Source organism: Engraulis encrasicolus, chromosome 5 (assembly GCF_034702125.1).
Source record: "Engraulis encrasicolus isolate BLACKSEA-1 chromosome 5, IST_EnEncr_1.0, whole genome shotgun sequence".
NCBI lineage: Eukaryota > Metazoa > Chordata > Actinopteri > Clupeiformes > Engraulidae > Engraulis > Engraulis encrasicolus.
Window position 1 is genome coordinate 30587439 of NC_085861.1, and position 22461 is coordinate 30609899.

Consider the following 22461-nt stretch of genomic DNA (forward strand, 5'->3'; position numbering starts at 1 on the left):
CTAACCATGGAGGGAAGGCAATGGAAGCCAATTCACAAGTGCCATCATCCAGCTCCAAGCTGATGAACGGCTTTGGGCACATCACTTCAAGATCAACAGACCCAAGTTGCGGGCGAACACTCCAAACAGCAGACTGGCTCTCCAGCCAACCACCCGACACAGCATCGTGACTAAAAGTGCATGTGACCGAGGAACAAATGGGGGGGATGGGGGGGGTGTCGTGGCGTAGCGTGCTAAGGCCCTGACCATGAAAGGGCTTGCATGCCCATGGGACACCCCTCCCCTTCGCTGTCGGTCTCTCCCTATTTGCTTCCCATCTCTTTCTCCTGTCCAGTCTAAATAAAGGACGACACCATACCCAAAACAAACCTTAAATTAAAAAAAAGATATTGACGATGTGTTGCATTAATCCATGATTGCAGAGCGCGTTGAAGGCCTTCTCGCAGCCCTGCATGTTGACATATCCCAATCTCACCCCATCTGTCTCCATATGCACTGTACTATCTAAATGAAGGCCAAAATGTCCGAAAATAAACAATATTCAAAGGGGAAAAAAAGACTGACCTGTAGAGCGTGTTGAAGGCCTTCTCGCAGCCCTGCACGTTGCACTCGAAAGGCTTCTCCTTGGTGTGCACACGCACATGGATCTTGAGGCTGTAGGAGGTGAGAAAGGCCTTGCCGCAGCCCTGCTGGTTGCACACAAAGGTGTACTCGCCCCGGTGCGTCTTCTGGTGCGTGCGCAGGTTGCCTGCCGTGCTGTAGGTGCGTGTGCAGCCCTCGAACGTGCACTGGTAGCGCTTCACCTGGGAGCATGTGAAAGTAAGAAAGAAAGAAAGAGAGTAGAAAAGAAACAAATGTTAAAACATTTTCACACAATGTCGCCCTACGTACATCAGCCACAAACTCAACAGCAAAGGGGGCATGTCAAGTTACAGAGGCGTATACTCAGTATCTAAAAGGGAGCCTGCTTGCCTGACTTTCACCAAACAGACCCTTGTGTATTTCCGCTCAATTTCGTGAGCTCACACGAGGGTCTGGATGGAAGACCTTGAGGTACGCCCTGATCCCAAAACCAAAATGCAGTAGAGCCAATCAGAATCACAGAATTCACAGAGACGTGACAGTCAAAATTCAAATGTAGTGGAGAAGGGGAAATAAGTGAAACAGGACTGTTGTTTCAACAACAATAGCTGCTTGCATTGACTCACTCACTCACCAACATTGATTCTGAAATTTTAACTCTATTTTCAAATCTGCGAGTAGTTTCAGTAGCTACTATAAAAATGTCAGACAAGTGTTTCCCCAATCACGTGCAAGGATTTAAAAAAATAAACCACATCTTCGGAGAACTATGCCTATGGCGTAGCTCCAGATGGATGTTCTTGTTCTTTGGCGAGAGTCCGGTAAGGAGACTGCAGCCTGATCTTCCCTTCACATCAACAGCCTAGCTCACCAACATACCCACCTCATCATAACAACGAAACATGAAACCAAAATCATTACCAAGTCAAAAGCAGCTGATTGAATGGCACTGAGAAAGAAAGAAGGAAAAAACAAGAAGGAAAGGAAGAATGAAGAAACTAAAACAAAAGCAAGAGTAGAGCACATGTACTACCGTACCTTCTTCTTTGGGGGACCAAGGCTACACATTATGTCTATTGGCAAAAGAAAAAAGCGCCCAGTCATTGGTAGCAAGTACAACGGTAGCTCAGGAGGATGGAGAGGCAGAGAGCTGAGGGAGAGGAGTGCAACAACGATGCACCGTGTGGACTCAAAAAGAAAGTGAAAGAAGACTTAGTTTGGGCATTTTATACACTCATCAGCTGTTGCAATGCTATGTTGGAAAATTTGCGTCAACCACCAGACATCCAACACATGACCCAATACCTTTTAAAGGAATTGTCCAATATGACGATAAGGCACATTAGGCCTATTCGACTTTGTTGCCAACGGTTGATGTAGATAAAGCACGTGAGAGAGAACTTGTCACGATGTGGGTGGTATTAAATACAGCGCATTTAAAGTCGGCCACAAATATGCACGAAACGATGAGCTCGCACCCGCTTGATCTACTAACACATCACGTGTAAGGTGTGGGGGGACAGGTGGAGAGGAGGAGCTGAAGTGGGGAGCAGTGCAAACTTGTGTAGGGGTGTGAGACAAGGAGCCTATACACACGTGAGTGAGTTGTTGGCCAATCAGTTCATGGGCGCGTGACCTCGGAGGCGGTGTGCAGACACTTGCAGAAGAGCATCAACGGGGATAAGCAACTGCAGGAGTTGCAAGGTCCGTCTGCAGTCGCATTCATATTTTGACACCATGTGACGTCACCTCGTCGATGCAACATGACTGAAATTTAGTAAGTTCGTCAGGAAATCTAACCATCACGCAGCATTTTCAGCCAGAATGCATTGCCGTCTACAGGCGGATTAAACCAATCCCAAGTGAAACCAATCCCAATACCCTCTCTGATATTCCAGAAATCCGCAGTTAGACAAGCGGGCTCCCTACTGTCTGCTGTTAATCATTACTGATGACAGCATTGGTGAGCCATTCATATTTCAAATCATTTGCGCAATTCATCACCCCATAGTAAGGTCTCAGGTCCAATCAATTTGTGAATAGAAATTCTACTCTTCAGTCCAAATTATAATAAACATAAACTCGAATAGGTTTTTTGTTGTTGTTTTGAATTCTTTTTTTTGTTCCTCATCAACCAGCCCTGTGTCATATTCACTTGATGAGTCATCTAGCTAGTGCTAGTGCCCACATAATCTTGTCATTTTTTACATCTGTGATCCAGAACGTTATGCTTTAGGGAAGTACAGCTTGGTATAGCAGCCTCTCCGTCATAACAGCTCCAACACCAAATCAAAATCTGCTCTAAGATAATTTGGGCTGCCCATAGCAAACCTATTCCAGTATGCTCTGACATGCATCTCTACTGACATCACACACATATTTCACCAAGATTATCAACCATTACCCTCAAGTAGGCGTTTCGGAGTTCCCTTCTTTAACCACAACAGGCTGAAACATTCCTTCATACATCAATCAATTCTTCTGTTGAATCAGTCTTAAGACAGCGTACAGTGTTATCTTTCCACAATGGTAATGTCTTCATGTTATGTGGGTTGTAATGTATGTATGCATGCATATTAGGGGTCGACCGCTACAGGTTTTTTAATGGCTGCTGCGATACCGATTTTTTTTTATATCACCCTTGGCCGATACCCGATTTCCGATACCCGATATTTGGGGCCGATATGGGTTAAAAAAAGGAGGTTAAAAAATGACAAATATTCCAGGTCTCAAGTTAAAAATAAACATTCCTTTAAACATCAAATTGAGGTAGAACTTGTAACATTTAAACACCCACTGGGGTCATTCCACGCCAAATCAACAAGAGCCCGCACACTTAGGTCTCAAAAAATTCTGAAAATATTACTGAGTGTACCCATGGTACTTAAGAGAAACACTGTTACTTTATTTGAATGTAAGACGTATACTCTCCATGTTACAGCCAATTTCACTGGGGGAGGGGGGTGCCCATTTTGTTCACACTCTTTTTTTTGTCAAAGTTCACAAGCCCGTAGCTCAATAGCTAAACCATGTAGGAAGCTCAAATTTGGCATGCTGGTACATAGATAGGAATAGTTTGTTGCAAAACTTTCAGTTTTGGTCTGTATGATCCTGCATCGTCATAGCATTCCCTCAAAGATGATACAAATTGTACTGGAGTTTTTGGCTGTGCTCTGTTTAGGCCTTCAGAAGACATATTTGTGCCCAACATAGCCTCATGATTTTTTCCCCTTGTAGATACAAGTAGAAACACTCCCATAAAAATCTATAAATAGATAGGAAACCCCATCAGTGTTTCACCAGAAGACCTCACAAATCTGACAAATCATTTTGGGTGTCATTTTCAGAGCACCAGAACACCTTGTGGGATTGTCCACAGATTTTTATTTTATTTTTTTCTTCATTCTCCATGAAGTCTTCTTTTTAAAAATGCCAATGAGACTTGTCTTATGTGATGTTTTCTTTTTTAATTTCCACCCTGAACATGGGCAAAATGCAAAAAGAGAGCAACATTATTTCGATAACATTTAATGTAAAGACTAAATAATCAAATGCAAATTTTGCCCAGACATGATCACCGGAGAGTCCCTGTGCAGGGGTGCAGGTATCCCTTTCAATTTCAATGATTTCAGGAGCGTTCAATGTGGGAGCAGGTTCGCACACCAAAAGAGACAGTAGGTCAGGCACAGAGTCATGTTGTTACTTTTTTTGACCAGCAGATGGCAGCGGAAGAAACACATAGAAAACATATTGCTCTCAATGTGCATGTTGACCATGTTCAGCTTGGAAATTAAAAAAGAAAACATCACATAAGACAAGTCTCATTGGCATTTTTAAAAAGAAGAATTCATGGAGAATGAAGAAAAAAATAAAATAAAAATCTGTGGACAATCCCACAAGGGGTTCTGGAGCTCTGAAAATGACACCCAAAATGATTTGTCAGACTTGTGAGGTCTTCTGGTGAAACAATGATGGGGTTTCCTTTCTATTTGTAGCTTTTTATGAGAGTGTTCCTACTTGTCTCTACAAGGGAAAAAAATCAAGAGGCTAGGTTGGGCACAAATATGTCTTCTGAAGGCCTAAACAGAGCACAGCCAAAAACTCCAGTACAATTTGTATCATCTTTGAGGGAATGCTATGACGATGCAGGATCATACAGACCAAAACTGACAGTTTAGCAACAAACTATTCCTATCTATGTACCAGCATGCCAAATTTGCGCTTCCTACATGGTTTAGTTATTGAGCTACGGGCTTGTGAACTTTGACAAAAAAAAGAGTGTGAACAAAATGGGCACCCCCCTCCCCCAGTGAAATTGGCTGTAACACGGAGAGTATACATCTTACATTCAAATAAATGTACAGTGTTTCTCTTAAGTACCATGGGTGCACTTGGTAATATTTTCAGAATTTTTTGAGACCTAAGTGCGCGGGCTCTTGTTGATTTGGCGTGGAATGACCCCCACTCTAACAATCAAGTAATGTCTAACAATCAAGTAATACAAAAATAAAGTGTCTTGGTGCTTTTAAAAAACCCGAATGACATAAAATAATAAATATTGAGTATCAGCCAAAACCACGCGCGTATCGGCCAATACCGATACACTTAGAAAATGCAAATATCGGCCCGATACCGATACATATATCGGTCTATCCTTAATGCATATACTGTATGTTTGTATATAGGCCTCTGTCCTCTGTCTGTTTTTGTCAGTAAGTGCTTATGCATGTGGAACATGACAAATGTGCAATAGTCTTTTGATGCTATATATCCTGTTTGTAACCAGTCTTGCTCAGGGATGCAATATGAATTTTAGTGCAAACTGACAACTAAGTATTATCGTATCGCATCTTCTCTTGTCTTTGAAGGGCAGGGGGAAGATTCGTAGCATAAAAAATATATTTGTTTCAGCAATCTAAAGGTGAAAAGGGGGGCCTTTACTAAAAACAGCCATAGAGCTCTCAGTGAGTCTGAGATCTATGCATCACATATGAAGCACAAACATGAACCCTGGGGCAATACAGCCAGACAACCAAGTTCAGTAATGAACCGTTCTGTGTGTGTGTGTCCTTGTACCTAGCATACCCTGCTCCACCCCGCTGTCCCTGTGTGTGTGTGTGTGTGTGTGTGTGTGTGTGTGTGTGTGTGTGTGTGTGTGTGTGTGTGTGTCCTCGTTCTCAGCACACTCTGCTCCACCCCACTGTCCCTGTGTGTGTGTCCCTGTGTGTGTGTCCCTGTGTGTGTGTCCCTGTGTGTGTGTGTGTGTGTGTGTGTGTGTGTGTGTGTGTGTGTGTGTGTGTGTGTGTGTGTGTGTGTACAGAAAGACACAACCTCTTCTTGGAGAGGAAGCAAAGCATCAAATCAGCTTGCAGGAGCCAAGGAAATGGTGAAGCTTAATTAGCCTCGCCTGTGAATGGGCAGACTCCTTCAATAATAGATTTCTCTAGCCTGCTTCATAATTAGCTTCACTGCTCTTGGACATGGCAGCTTGTGATTTCCAAATTCTGGGAAGGGTGCGATAATGACCCATACGCCTTCCTCCGCCACCCTGACCCGACACGGGGTGTCGCACCCAAATCGGGGGGGGGGGGGGGGTTCTGTTTCCCAGCCACGGTTGCTTGGCAACGGTTGATTGGGGGCGCCGTGGTTGCTGGGAGTGCTGCCAGAGAGTCATGCTGTTCGCCAGAAATGTGCCCAGTCACCTAGAGCCTGTGAAGTGAAGTGAAAGCACAACTGGGAAACTCCAACTCCTATTGTCATTGTGACACAGCACTCCACAGCACACAAGTGTTCACTGCACACTGCACACAACAAAATTACATGTATGCCTCACCCATGCAAGGGGGCAGCCCCCAATGGTGCCCCAAGGGAGCAGTGCGGCGGGACGGTACCATGCTCAGGGTACCTCAGTCATGGAGGAGGATGGGGCAGAGCACTGGTTAATTACTCCCCCCACAAACCTGGCGGGTCGGGAGCCGAACCGTCAACCTTTGGGATACAAGTCTGACGCTCTAACCGCTTACCCATGACTGAAATCCTAGTGCCTGTGCCCGCGGAGGGACATGTCCATAGCACTTTTGAGATGAACCTTGCTCATCTCCCCAACACTTTTTGACAAGCATAATGCAAAAATGGCTAACCTGGACAATTTGCCATAATAATGTCCCCACCACTTTCAGAGCCAAACCAACACCTTTGCATGGAAGGCTCAAGGTCTTTTAAAATAATAACAAAAATAATAATAATAATCATTATTGCTATTTTTTTTTTTTTTTAAAGATGAGGTGCATGTGTGTGTGGGGTGGTGAAAACATTTGTGTGCACCTAAATTTTGTGCTGGTGCACCTAAAAAATATATTTTTTAGGCACACCAGTGCAACCAGTGCAACAAGTTAGTCTGGAGCCCTGGGGAGGGTAATTCCTAACCCCTGCAATTCACCAGCTCTGCTTCGTATTCAGCAGTCAGACCCGCAAATATAGAGTCAGACCCACAATCAAAACACACACACACACACACACAAGGCCGTTACTTGGGAACAAAGAGGGAAGGGCATGATAGCTCGCCACCACAGTGTTATTTTTAGTCGTGTCATTTTCAAATGTCACACACACTGTGTCCCCCCCGAAGGCCTTCCCAGCCATGTCAAGTCAGCAAGTGAACACTCGCTGCAGCCTGCTGCTGGTGACCATCACTCACCCCACACAGCCCCATTCTGCACAGCGCTGCCCAGGGTTGCCAGATGAGGCTGATGATTTCCAGCCCAAAAAATGCTCAAAACCCGCCAGGAAGGAAGCACTAAATCCTGCCCAATTCTATTGATTTCTATGGTAAAAATTGGGCGGGTTTTTCTGCTTAATGCCATTTTTTACCCACGCACGGTCATCCTAAGCAGCCCAATTGGGCGGGAAGCAGCCCAATCTGGCAACACTGGCCCTGCCCTGCCCTGCCACCAGGGTCACTGAGGGCAGCCCAGGACAAAGTCTGAACCACCACACCAACGCCCCTCCCCTTTTTTTTTTTTTTTTTTAAATCATGGCCTTCGATCAAAAAAAAAGAAGAAGAAGAAAAACAGGCATTTTAGGGCTACAAACCTTTCTGAACATAATGCACACTTAGTACTCCCACCCCAATACACACCATGTAATGACGACCCAGTTTCTCTCTCTGAGTTGCCCGGGACAACTGACCCCTTTTTGTCCCCGCGCGCCGTGTCAGCTTTACTGCTCATGTCACATCATGCTCCGCCACCACTGCCGCCTCGGACTGCACGCATGGAGGGCCAAAAAAACAAACAACAAAACAAAACGCAAGCGCACACACACCACCAACAAAGACAGTTTGTGTCAGTGTCTGTGTATGTGCTGTGATCAAGTGGTTGTTTGTGTTTTGTTTCAAGACAGAGACTGGTTGAAAGTGATGATATGCACGCCTGAAAACGTGTACGAAGATGGAAACAAGCCTGCTGCGATCTCTCATACACACACACACCAAGTTTTGTGGAAACGTGTGCACAGACACACAGACACAGACACACTCACAATTCCACGTATGCAGGCATGCAGAGCAGACACACACACCCCTGCAGGAAACATGATCGGAGGAACAGGAGGTGCTGAGGCTGGTACAGGCAGGTTCTGCCAGACCAATCAGAATGTGATGAGGAGAGGAGAGAGGGCTGCCACCTCATCTCACCCCATCCACCCTACCTCCTTCTCTCCGTTCCTCCCTCCTCTCTTCCGCCTCCATCTCTCTCTCCCTCTTCCACATTACAATACACTCCACTGCAGAGCCAATGGACCACTGACTCATGGTTCCCTACACAGCCCCAGCCTAGAGCGCAGCCTGGGATCCTGCCCAGACGAGTGCATGTGATTAGGCAGGAAATAGGATGGAGCAGTGGGGTGGGAGTGAGGGGTAATGTGTGTGTGTGTGTGTGTGTGTGTGTGTGTGTGTGTGTGTGTGTGTGTGTGTGTGTGTAGCACCTGTTAACAGATTAATATGGGGAGAAGGGAGCATAAAACAAGCCAAACATCCTGCAAGCTGAACGACAATTGAATATATAGCACTGGGACACTCTGGCACTCATTTCTTTGGTCTTTGGTCTGTGCTTCTCTGGCACTGCATGGCCCATCTGGGTTACCAAGTCACCATGCTAGACCAGACACACGCATATCCCATGTCCGGAAAGTAGTCGATTTGTTGCAGCCAATTCGCTCATTCAATCAGTTTTCAAAAGGTGGAAACTAGGGGTGGGTGATATGGCAAAAATGTCATATCAAGATTTTTAAACATAAAATCTCGATTCAGTTTTTTTTTTTGTAGCTTACTGGGTATACATGGTTTCAGTCAGAAAATGTCACACAATATTGCAGCATCTATTACTTCATAAAAATGACATTTTCCAAACAGAAAAATACATTATTTTGTCATTGCATGTTGTTGGTACATTACATGCAACAGTTCTAACCAACAATGTAACAAAATTCAATTAATTTCCATAAATTACCACAATTATCATAATTTTCCTGTGCAAAGTTACCAATTTGAAAATTCCCAAAATGCCCATACCAAAGTTTCCATCGAAATTTTCAGGAAACTTGCCTAAAATTTTCCATCCTTTTGCAACCCAAACAGGCAACATGACCTTGTTTGTCAACACCTTAAATGATTATATCCATTTGTTGCTTTTCCAATGTGTACCCATACAAACAACTAGGCTAATTAATACACAGCCTGTGTCTTTTCCACAGTAATAGTGGTCTGCCGTCTAGTCTCTACTGGGTCTGAACGGTCCACTGAGTTGGCTCGCTTGAATGACTTCAGACTTATGACTTAGTCCAAGTCCTGTGCCATGGATGGGGTAAAGCCAGAGGGCTAAAGGTTGTCTGGAGAGGCGTCTCGACAATCCTCTCCTCTCTCCATCCCTCTCTCCCTCACCATTTATCTCTCTCTCTCTCTCTCTCTCTGATGGCCCCGGAAAAAGAGGAAGAGCTGAACAACAGGAGGCTGTTAAACTCTCTCGCTCTGTCTCTCTGAGATATATGGACCTGCCCTGCCACAATACGCCGTCAGTGGCATGAGACAAATGGGCCGGTCAGCGGACAGCGATAGCGAAGATTTCTCATCAGGAGGGATGACTCAGTCGCAGGTCCTCAGTGGCTGCCTTGGGGGGGCCGCGCGGACTGATTGAGTCATCTAAAGGCTCAGCTCCCTTAGAAGCTCAAATAAAGAAACCACCATCACAATGACCCATCCGGCAAACAACATCAATAGGTCTCATATAACGTCCACGTCCACCTTGTAAAAAATGGCACGGCAAGGGCTTGCCTCACAACAACACACCTTTTACGAACCAACATGACAACAGGAAACAAAACATGGAACTACTTACTAAGCAACAACGAGAACAATTGCTGTGCAAAACAGAACAAGTAAACACAACACCACAGGCTTAATAATAATCCTGAGCCTTGCAAACAAACAAAGTTGTGAGCGTAGATCACTGTGCCTGTGTGCAAACGCTTCACAGCAGCTCAAAGGACTGGGGTCCTCTGAGGGGGGACACCCCAGCGATCCAATTGCCAAGGGGGTGAACAACAACTTGAAGCACCCCTTTGGCGCTAATGCGCGAGAGTTTAGCCAGGGAACAGGGAACAGAGTGTTGTACTGTATAGTGTCAATGTGTGTGTGGGAGAGAGATAGGTGTGGGCGACAAGTGGTGTGTCAGAGAGAGGAGAGAGAGAGCAAGAGAAAGAGCGAGAGAGTGAGAGACAAACAGAGAGAGAGAGAGAGAGAGAGAGAGAGAGAGAGAGAGAGAGAGAGAGAGAGCGTGTGTGATGTTAAATGATAGCGATCTATCATATGAAGCCCCGTGGAAGAGGAAGTGCTGCTAGCCACTAAGGGAGCCGTACCACTCTGAACAAACAACAGGCGCTCGTTCCCACACCAGTGCCTCTCCACACCATTCCAACCTACCCGCACTGTCCCTGTCTGTGTGTGTGTGTGTGTGACAATAGATTCCCAAAGCAGTCCCTCTTCGTTGCCTCCCAGCCTACCTGCACTACCCCCACGTCTATGTGTGTGTGTGTGTGTGTGAGAGAGAGAGAGAGAGAGAGAGAGAGAGAGAGAGAGAGAGAAAATTATCATTCCCACCAGTCTTCCTGCATTGGCCTCCATCTCTTTGCCTACCTGCATTGCACTGGCTGCCATCTAACATGAGAACATGGTGCATGACAACGTGTGTGCGAGTGTGTGTGTGCGCGCGTGCACGATTCCAAAGGAAACGGGGTCAAAAACTGTCATACAGTCCCAGGGTCGGTGTGCAAATATGGAGACCTGTGTAGCTGTACAAACTGAAAGCAAAGGGAATGGAATGGAAGGGACGGGTTAAGTTGCTGGCTTAGTCTCCTTCCAAGAATGAGAGCGAGGGAGGACAACAAACAACAAACGGACAGAACAATAAACGAACAGAAAGAGAGATAGTGAGGGAACACGGTATAACGCTCCACAACCATAAACTTTAATTAAGAAGCGGGAGAGTCAAGTTTCGATTGTGCTACGGAATTTATCTGCGCCGATCTCTTTATCGTGGAAGGAGATGAACGTGGTCATGGTGCTGATTGCAATGGTGGTAGTGGTGGTGGTGGTGACCAAAGACTATGAAAGGGAGCAGATGATGATGGCCAATTCATGCCATGAGTTTAAAAGTAGTGCCGATGGAGGCGATAGTAGTGGGGGTGAAACAGGATGTGGTGATGATGGCAATAAACAATAAACTTACGATAAGGGAGGACCGTGTTTTGACTAAGGGCTTATCGGATATGGTCTATGACCATGGGAGCACATGGAGATGGTGGATATGAAGTAGTGCGGTAGTATTGGATGCCAATTAGCAAAGCGCAACGGGGAAAATGCCTGTGCACCGAAAGCGGCCAACTGTACACCAAATGCGTATATAACGCGGCCAGATGTCCTTACTTCTCTATGGAGGGTCAGCAAATTGAGTGACCAGAGCAAATTTGCCAGGAGCGAAGGACCTGGGCGACCAGAGCGAATTTCAGGGATTAAAAAGTCAGCTGTTATGATGGTAATTAATGAGCTATGACTCGGTTTGGCGAAAAACAATTGGAATGTTCCAATCTTCAAATGTCCCAGGCTGACAAGCCAGAGCCGCTCTATGATTGACTGAATCAAACGCATCAATGTCAAGTCCAGTACAAATGAAGAGAATTCAAGGCAAAACTTTTTCAATGACCTCGGCATACACGCACAGTAACTTAAGTTAAACTCCCTCCCAAAGCCTCATAAACATTTGCTACTGACCTAGTTAGCAGCTCGGCTTTCAATTCACTTGGGTCTCGCGTCAGACAGAGTTTACTGTGAGGACTATTGCATTACATTACAATTCTCTTTTTTCCAAAGCGACCTACAGGTATTTACAGGGTATTAATTACAGTCCCTGGAGCAGTACGGGGGTTACGTGCCTTAAGCTTACTTCAGTCATGGATGGACGTGTAGGGAGATGCAAGGGTGAGATTGCGACCTGTGACCTTCTGACCTGATCTTAAGACGAACTCTTGAACCATTAGAACCACGGCTGCCTGAAGGGCAAATTAGACTTCAGCAACTGAGCGCGTCAAATGTCGCTTGGGAGTGGTCTTAAACCAGCTTTGCATTTATGCATCTGCATCCAAGGTCTCATGTCGCCAGCCACGTTTGAAATGGCGCAATTACCTTCACTAGATTGCAAGTACTGCGGCCATTATTAAGCAATGTTGCTTTCTAGCTCAGTTTGCAAAGTATTTTCACACAAACTGCAAAGGGAATGTACTGCTATCATTATTTGACATACCCAGCCTGTTTTTACGTGCAGAAAATGCAAGCAAGGAAACATTTGACTCTGCCAATGTGTGTTTACATTATGTGGAAGAGAACAACAGGCTATGGTAGGCTAGTCAGACAACAGGCATTGTGCCGCGAGTGTTTAACTGTGTTTGTTTGTTACTTAGCTTGTAGTTTCATACATTTACACGCAATAGAAAGAAGGCATTAATAGTAACAGAATATAGACAGGTTTGCGCTTGCTAACTACAGGCACTGCGCTGCCACAAGAACAAGGAAGTAGCGAGACGACCAATCACAGCGCCTTTTTGTCTGCGTCCTTCGCATCCGCCTGACGGATAGTCAGGATTTTTTTGAGGCGTTCGACGACGGGCGCAGAGCCTCTGCACGGGGGGCGTGGTCGCGCACAGACACCGATTTGACGGACGCAGAGGTTATGCATCAGAAGCGTAAATCAGGCTTTACAGGTTACATGGTGATCCCAACGCTAATTAGAATCTCCTGTCCTTTTGTTCTGCTTGTGACCTCTTATTGCTACCCTGCCTCTGTGGAGGAAACAATATAGTTTCCCCACTATCAGTCAAGCCTTTACCCATTCAACATCCTGATGTGTTGCCCTGGGTTAGCGCCTCACCTCTCTCAGCTTGGTCTCGGGGCACTCAGAGTGCAGTGTGAGCGTGGCGCCCTCGATGTTGCGTGGCATGGGCGTGGAGCCCGGGTTGATGATGAACTGGATCTGGTCTGGCGAGATGGTGTGGTGCACGTAGCCGTGTGCCATGCCCTCGGGGTCGCTCATGAAGACCAGCGAGCCGTCCATGCCCTCGTCCTCGTCATCATCGTCGTCCTCGTTCCCCTCTCCCTCCTCGCCCTCGGCCAGGAACGCCATGCCGTCCTCCTCGCAGTCTGCCCCGCAGTGGCCGTCCTCCTCCCCTTCCTCGTCCAGACGGATGGGGTCCTGCTCGATCAGCACGGTGGTGCGGTCGTACACGCGGCCGCCCCCCATGCACGTGGAGGTGGAGGGGTGCATCATCAGGTCGTCGCCATCGTCCGGCCCGCCGTCGTCGTCGTCGTGGAGGTCGTGGTCGAGGTCGTGTTCGTCCTCGTCCTTGTCGTGGTCGTCGTAGCCAGCGATCTTCTCGTCCTCGCCACCCAGCGCCACCTCCTGGTAGCACATGGCGGTGTCGGCGAGGGAGCCATTCTCGCCCATGATGGCCCGTGTGCAGAGGCGAGGCGAGGCAAGGCCACGGGTTCCGTCGACACTCGCTTGCTCGCAAGCTCACGCACAAGTGGCAGGCCACCAGCTGCCGTTACCTGAGGAGAGAACAAGAGGGGAAAGGTGTAAGATGAGGACACACACACACACACACACACACACACACACACACACACACACACACACACACACACACACACACACCAAACTGCAATGCGGTCTTCTACAGTTTCCTTTGCACAGTCACTCAGAGAGGTCAAACCAGACATTGAGTCAGACCTGAACAGGTGAGATACAGCTCAATTTAAAATAAGTACAACCTTGTACACTTGTACACAGGACATGTTATTTTAGGTGCAGGACTTCTGCCATAGACCCATTCCAATCCAATGACCCATCCTGAATGGCACTGATGTGATATGATATTCAGGCACTTGGAAATCCATTGAGGTCAGAGCATTGGGAGCAAATAGAATATTTGCTTTACTTTGTTTACTTTATGTAAATGGCGTTGTGTGACAGGTTGTAATGGCAAATGATTAACACCGGACTGAAAAGGTATATTTCCGTGGTGAGGCTTTGTTTCCTCACAAAAAAAAGCTTCAGTTCATAATTGTTGTCATTCGTTGGAGTGGGTACTGGCTACAACGATAGAGGAAAATGTGCTTGGCAATATGATGCAATGCAAGATAAACAGCCGCGGCTATCATAAAAGTAGGCCTACTGTATGTTTGATGTGGTAGCACTGACTTAGCAAACAAACTTGCGACATAAAAAATAAACACAAGTTGTATTGCACGACACATGACAGCCACACACAAACTAAAGATCATACAACACAACCGAATGAAATGCTATGACTAGCATTTGATGGAATACTCCCAAATTCTTTCAGCAAGGGCCGAAAAGTGTTACACTATCAGCAGTGCGATAGCACAGCGATAGCGACAATTCTATTTTGATTTAGTATAGGCTACTAGAAAACATTTTCCTGATTTTTTAAAATTGTGGCTGCAAGGTTCCGACTGGCTATGCCCAGCACAAAATCGACCGTATGTCGGCTTCGACAAAACAATCACTAACTGACAAACCTAGAGAGAAAGTATAGCGATATCCTATTGTTTCCTTGTCTTTTAGACATAGACGTAGCTATCAATATAAATGGAAGAAAAAGGTTTCTCGAGAGCGTGTTCCAGAACTTTCGAAATGCATCCACTGAGAAGTCACGAGACCTAGTTTGACACAGAACGCCATGTATGCAGCTATGATTAATATATTTTCAGATCGGCTGCCTGGTGTACACCGACTGCACAGTTGAAGTGAGTCTGTTTTCTGACTTCCACAATGTGACGACCCAATTACTTGAAGAATAGAACGTTTGGTGAAGTTATCCTTGCTTTGCCACATATGACTGAATGGATCCCAAGTTCTAAGCTTGAAGCTAGCGTGTGTTGTGGCTAGCTACCATAGCATTATGAGTCAAACACATCGGTGAAAGGTTACAAAATTGTGTCAGTCGGAATGTATTTGAATAACACCACTGTGCTTCTGGGCACCTTCACAGTTACACAAATTGACGGTCATGTAAATGCATAATCCATCGGATTGTCAGTCAGCTCGTTATTCATTAGTCTTTCGTGCCACTCCTATGTAGCTGATTTACCATAAAGCTAGCAAGTTAGCTAAATCGGACTAGCTTTGCTCACTTATTAATGAGGTTACTGCAATGCGATGTAAACAAACCGGCACACACCTCAACTGTATTTATTGGAACAAAACAGATGAGCACTTGCACATAACTTACATGCCAACACCGACTAGTCTAACAGACCCATGTATTACCATCTGTTGGGCGCTATCTTTTTTAGTTAAGAGCTAACTAGCTAGCTTGCTCATATGTAATGAACACACCAAGGGGGAAACTGTGCGATACAGCAACACGCACACACACAACTGTCTTACCAGCACAAGCAACAGCAGTTAGATTATGATTCGAGAACTATTCGAAGCGAAATTATTTCACACCTACCAGTGTTGAAAATATCCCAAAACGTTTCGTACAGCTTGCGAATACTTTCTTTGCTTCGAGTCCCCAACAGTACCATGATTAAACAACGTCAAAATTCAGCTTCCTGCTCGGAGCATGACGGGAAGCCTTCATTCCACTGAGTCAACCACAGTGAGTCATGTCAAGTGCTGCTCTCCACTCCATCTCTCTGCATGACTCTGCAACACCCCTAGTAACTGTTAAGTTATTTGAGTGGTATGCTGGCTACATTATTGCACACAATCGCACGAGTTCATTGATATTGTAGAAAAGTTATGGGCATGCATGGGCATATAGACGAAAAAACTGCGTTGTCAATTATGTAAAATGTTGTTGCATCTATTCTGTACAAATCTGAGTGTGCTTACAATTCATATCCCCCCCAACGCGCACGCACGCGCGCACACACACACACTAGTTTTTTTTTTTTTTGCATTACAGTATTTACCATTTGAAATTATTTAGAACACCTGCTAATATTATCTTTAAAATCCCAGGAAAACACACAAACTCATAGGGTTCACTTAAAATATTTTTTTTAGTGATTCCACATTGGGAAAAATAATTCTCAACATGACAGAATTATGCACAATTATTTATACATGAATATAAAAGTGTAGTTGGTTTTGTATTTACAGGCATCAAAATACAAATACATCGGATCATTAAATAGCTGGTAAATATACATTAGGCACTTTCTACACTGTAATAAAATAAAAGCTGTTTGCAACAGCTAAAAACATCATTTTGCAGTACATAGCTTCAAATCATGGACAATTCAAGTCCATTCAAGAGACATATACATTACATACTGTATAACATATGCATGAAAGCATAACGATTCATTCAGCTAAAAAAAAAAGGCAAAGAAATAAACTAGGGGCACTACAGATTGAGATCCTGGGTCAAAAAATGCTGATAAAATTCTTGTATTTTCCGCTTTTGGATGATATCTTGCTTCGTTGGTGACCTCAGCATCAAGGCAGCAAATATGGTGGCTGGGGAGAGAAAAGATTAATTCAATTAGTTTGACGGCAACAGCATGTGGCAGAGTACAAAATGCTCAAAATGGACCACTAATTCACGGTAAGTTGCACCAAATCTGATTTTAACGTTCATTGCGCAGGGAAGCAGTACAGCTTTGTGTGTGCAAGCAAGACAGAGGGCAGGAAATAGATAATGATCTTGTTTGTGTTGTCAGGCCTTGCACTTCTCTTGGAATTATTTCTACACACGCACATGAGGAAAATATTGCTGACTGATACAGTTATGCAGTGTGTGTTTGGCCTGGCAATACTGCATCTAGTTGAACTGCTTTTCACAAATATTCCGGGAACTTAGCGAGGTCCCTCCACTGCCCTAGCTCCGTTGTTTCCATTTAGCACTCTTAAAAATTAATAACACCATGGCGTTCTGCCTCTGAATGGACTTTATACCTAATAATAAATTAAATATGAATACAAAAAAGGAAACTGCTTAATATTTCAGAAGGAGAAAGCTAATTTCCGCGTGTTGGGAAATGGGGGGAAAGTATTAAGAAGAAAAACTGGAACTCCGATCGTCAATTTGGTTACATGGGAGGTGTAAATGGCTGCTATCTAATTCACCTACAGCTATTCATCCTGTGAAGGATTGAAACGTTTGGGTTTTTTTTGGCTGCTGTGGCTTAACTAAAAAAAAGAATGTACTCTATTTAGACTAAATTAATAAATGCATACAATAAACTAACAGACGTTTACAATACACCAAAGAAAGAATCTGAGGTAGACACTGACACCAGCATGGAAACACTGCATGTGTGTTGCACACAGTTACAGCAACTGCAATGGCGCTTTGCACAAGAGAGAAGTTAAACATTAAAAACAACACAAACTGAAACTAATGGCTCTACTTCAAGTCTGTAAAGTTCTGCTTTGTGGAATGGAATTTGCTGATTCTTATTGAGCGAGACGCCAAATATAACTTAGATGGAGAAATAAAGAAGTGAGAGCACTGCATTGCTTCACTCTCAGTTTTTTCACTTCACAGGGGTGTATTGTCAAATGCCAGAAATCATGAAAACATTCATATCACATTTTGAGCTTTCTGTGGTGATTGTATACATGTGCAATCCGTGAATTCCCAACTAATCAGGAAAACTATGCCATGCATGACTACCCAAGGCCTACCTAAGATGTTGACATCCAGGCGGTTGCAGGCAGAGTGCTTCAGCAGTCCTCGCAGGAACTCCGTTAACGACATAAACACATTTTTGTGGCACTGAGGTAGCGTGTCAATCACCTGTCAACGTAACAGAGGTGTGTCAATGACAATGTAAGGACATTGTAAGGACAAATGAAGGGTTTCATTGCAAAACGGTGTATCCACCATTTTTGACTTTTGCATTTTATTATTGGAAATGACTGTTCTAAGGTCTGATCATCTTTGTGTGAATTCTTGCCATTCAAATATTTTGGGAACATACTTTTTAAACCTCTACAAAATGCATTTTACAATGCAATGCAATGGACAGGGTTTCTGCATATTTTGGATCACCAAATATAAGACTTTTTAAGACAAATATAAGACCTCTGATGATAAAATATAAGACCACCGCTCGGGGTGAGGCATTGTAATATTGCTAATGTTATTAGTTTGCATTGCTGTATGAAATGTAGGCCTAGTATATAATTATATATAATAAACAATATTATATGACTACTGTGCTTTTATAGTGTAGCCTAGGGTAGTAGCAATGTGTAACTGATCTGTAGGCCTACAGACACCATGCATGCATATGGTCAGTTAACTGACAACTGGCATTAAATTGAGGGTCCCACGCATGTTTTGACGGCCTATGGAAAAATCAGATGCAGGTTCATCAAATGCCTTTAAATGTACACATTAAAAATGGCTCAACAATTCATCATTTCTGATGGATAAATAGTTGAATGCACTTTGCTATTAGGAGAGAGGACACCTGGTGTCAAAAGGGTTAAATGTACGACTACTCTGAGTGACCTGAGTGCAGTGTCTCCTCCTACAGCTCGCTTTATCAGAGACGGGTAGCAGAAGCAAGCGTTCTAATTTGAGCTTAGCCTGTCTGTAGTTTGTTGTTCTCTAGATGGGAGCAAGAAACAGCGCACAACTTGGAAACGATTTCCAGCATGTCCATAACAAGCATTTAGCGCGTTTACCGTTGCCCGTCTGTTTACAGAGCGATTTGGACATTACGCACCTCGCCAGATCATTGGCTTCGTACATATTGTTTCTCATCCGATTTCGTATTGCCTCGCGCTCACTTCCTCATACTGTCATCATGTTAACGAAATCATTTTGCATTTGACAGAGGCATCAAATAGCCTGTCACGTAAGCTTATCTAGAGGCGATTTTGAAAGTGTAGGCTATTGTATGAAGGAACAATTATTTTCGAATACGGTCATAATGGACTTTATGAAATGAACCCTTTACATTTAGCAAACGCTTCTACCCAAACGCGAGGGCATGGCTAACATGCTTACGATAGACAACATTTAAAACTTACCCTCAACGACTAAATGATTAGGCTATGCGTCCTCCCGACACAATAACATCAAGCTTCATATTCCGACGTTGCGTTGGATAGCTAACCGTTTTATTTCTTGTCCTCAAGCCACATTACACTGAACTTGCATCTATCTACCCATCTCGATTCACATCCATATTTTTTCGACCACTTTTTTGACTGTTTCTACTAGAACATGCAAGTAGGCTAGACGCTGCCCACAGGTCTGCAGCTGCCCCCCGCTGTGTGGCCAGCGGGCTGCGCTGATCCACAAACACAGAGCAGTTTCATCTACTTTTCCGCATCTTGATAAGGGACGTATGCCGGTTAAATAAGGTTTATAGCGTAAAAAAAAATAGACCTTTTTCTTACACTCAAGCTACCCAGATGAAATATAAGACCTCCCACATAAATATAATACCACACTTCCAAAAATTGGCGAAATATATACGGCTTTATAAGACCTTAAAAATCAAATATTAAAAGTAAGACTTTTCAAGACTTTTTAAGGATCCGCGGAGACCCTGAATGGAATGCTCAATACAAAATGTCAATTTCCCAACATTCTACAAAATGGAGATACACCGTTTTGCAAATAAACCCTTCAAATTAACCCAACAAGCAGAGCTATATTGACAAGTGCACAGGCAGCACACCATAGGCAGCACCACAATGACCAGTTCAATTATTCAACAATTTCACTGTTGAAGGACATTATTGTGGCTTCACTGGTCCCTGATGATTCTGAAGGCCATTGGTGGTATACAATAACATGTATTATAAAACATTACACAATATTACACATTTACATTGGAGTGCAGAATTATACACGTGTCTACAAAATTCTTGAAAATGGCTTAAATAGCTTAGTATTCTTCTGTATTTATATGAAAACAATCATTCAGCAAACACAACAGGGGCCAACGTCCTGAGGAGAGGAGGACAGAGATACAGAAATGGAGACGGAGAGAAGTCTACCTGTTTGCACTGGCTGTAGTCGGAGCTGCAGTCCAGGCACTGCTTGTAGTAATGGTAGGGGACCACAGGCTCGGGAAGGGCATCGAGGAAGAGGAGCAAGGCCTCCGCCACAGAGTGGTTACTTCCAGCTGCAGGTTAACAAGGGTCAAGGGCCGTATGGGAACTTGCTCAGAATGGACCTACAGTTGAGAATGATTTCATTAGCCCCCCCCCCCTGAAATTAGACATCTCTCTTGTTTTCTCAGTGAGAATGATCATTACCTAGAACAATTTGCAACGGAGAAATGGGCCAAAATCCCTAGTAGGACATGTGCCAATCTAGTTAACAACTAATCAAAGACCCAGAGGTCGGTTTTGATTCATAAATGGCACCGTATTGACTATTAATGATGCCATTTGTGCCCTTTTCTGTTTAAATTCATTGTAACAGTGGAAAAATCAAAATACAACTTACTGGACCCTATCACCATGGCGTACTTGTTTCCAGAATAACAGGAACTGTTAATAATGGTCATTCTCACTGAGAAATCAAGAGAGATGTCTAATTTCAAGAGGGGGGTTAATAAAATCGTCCTCAACTGTATACCATTACTATACCACCTCCATCATATCACAGCAGTATTCACTGACCATGGACCTTGGATATTTCATCATGCAGTTATATGATCAATGAAAGACTACATCCAAACCTTGCAAATTATGATGCATTAATATAACTTGGGCATTGTGTTGAAAAAAAGACAGCTAAGTGCAAAAGGTAAGGGGGAAGACATACTTGGGGCTTTTAGGGAAAAAATGTGGCTACAGGGCCACGTTCTATGATAATACATTATTGCAATAGTTCTCTCACTGTTCCTTTGCCCCAGGCATCTCCAAGTACCGAATAGCCAACTGGTAAATCTTGGTATTGCCCTGGTTTATTGAGCCAGAGTGGTTTGGTTGCTCCAGGCCTCACACAGCTACAGCGGTGCTACTCTAAAGGGGTGTGAGTGCGTGTGTTGTGGACAAAGGATGCACGATGTATCGGCCAGATGTATCGGTATCGGACGATATTTGACATTTCTCAACACATCGGACATCGGTCTGATGGGTAAAACTGGGCCGATGTTAACGCCGATGTTTTTTTTTAATATGTTACGGTTCTAAAAGATTGGACTTGACGGTGACTTTCATTGTTTGTCTTCTAGTTTGTCTCTATTTTTTTTATCTAATTTTATTATTAAATGCTAAGTTTATCTCTCTTGTAAAAAAACATCGGTATCTGTTAATATCGATTATCGGCCAAAACCGCAATATCAATATCGGATATCGGCCGAAATTTTTCACATCGTGCATCCCTATTGTGGACATCGGTGGCTCTGTTCTACGTGTTCAACAGCCCATAATGAAGGATACGGATGGAGTCTGGCTCCCCTGTGTCCAGGCAATCCCGGATCTCCTCAAACTCGTTGCGGAGGCCTGGATGCTGGAACAGATCCTCCTGTGAAACACAGCATTGACCATTTTTTATCACATTATGTGAAGGAAGTTGCACTGCATTTACGATTGAAAGGTGCCCAACTAGTCTAGTCGTGATCTCCATAGGCCCAATAGTGTAACCCAGAAATGTTGAGTACCCTAAAGTTTTATTGCAGAAATATCATCTATGGGCCTAATGGATAGAATTTAGCTTGGTTGCCCAAAGTTGCACTTTGAGCAATTTGCATAATTAGCATAAATATATTGTTAAGATAAGACTACTACAGGTGAATAGGCTAAAAAATTAAAATAATAGGTATCACCATGAAACTTTCTCAGTTGATTACTGATGATGAGAGAAGAAAAAAATGTATTGGATGTTTTTTTGTATTTTGATGTTTAGATATGCAAATGAGGGCATACATTATCAATTATGCGCTAATTTGCATAAGCACCAAATCACTTTCATAAGGTGAACTCTGGCTCAAAATAACTTTTATGTGGGTAAAATATGTATATTTGAGTGTTGAGATGGTGAAAACCTTCTGAGGCAGTGGTTCTCAAAGTGGGGCCTGGGAACCCTGGGGGGCTGCCAGGGGGCCCACGGCAGGCTGCAGAAAAATATGGCAAAATAAGATGAATAGCCTAATAAAGAGTGTTGAGATGGTGAAAACCTTCTGAGGAATCTGTTCAAGAGGGAGTTTTTCCCTGGATATATGCCCTGTGCAATATACTGTATAGGCCATTTATATACCGCATGTATACAGCACAGCACACACATACATTCAGTGTAGCAGAACTATATACAGTAGAGTAT

At 44.1% G+C, this 22461-nt stretch overlaps 2 protein-coding genes across 5 annotated transcripts in view; both read right to left on the reverse strand.

Annotated features, from left to right (window-relative positions):
- mtf1 (metal-regulatory transcription factor 1) overlaps positions 1–15953 on the reverse strand; it is a 34957-nt gene extending 19004 nt beyond the window's left edge. Inside the window, exons 1-3 of the mRNA XM_063199086.1 lie at positions 15667–15953; positions 13059–13735; positions 565–803 (exon numbers count right to left, since the gene is read on the reverse strand). Of these exons, the coding sequence (XP_063055156.1) occupies positions 565–803; positions 13059–13631 (812 nt within the window). The 5' untranslated portion in view covers positions 13632–13735; positions 15667–15953. The remainder of the gene's footprint in view (positions 1–564; positions 804–13058; positions 13736–15666) is intronic.
- Positions 15954–16203: 250 nt separating this feature from the next.
- inpp5b (inositol polyphosphate-5-phosphatase B) overlaps positions 16204–22461 on the reverse strand; it is a 54595-nt gene continuing 48337 nt past the window's right edge. For all 4 annotated transcript variants that reach the window (XM_063199088.1, XM_063199089.1, XM_063199090.1 and 1 more), the window contains 4 exons: positions 21582–21666; positions 20187–20314; positions 17853–17964; positions 16204–16682 (listed from right to left, as the gene is read on the reverse strand). In XM_063199088.1, the coding sequence (XP_063055158.1) occupies positions 16570–16682; positions 17853–17964; positions 20187–20314; positions 21582–21666 (438 nt within the window). In that variant the 3' untranslated portion in view covers positions 16204–16569. The remainder of the gene's footprint in view (positions 16683–17852; positions 17965–20186; positions 20315–21581; positions 21667–22461) is intronic.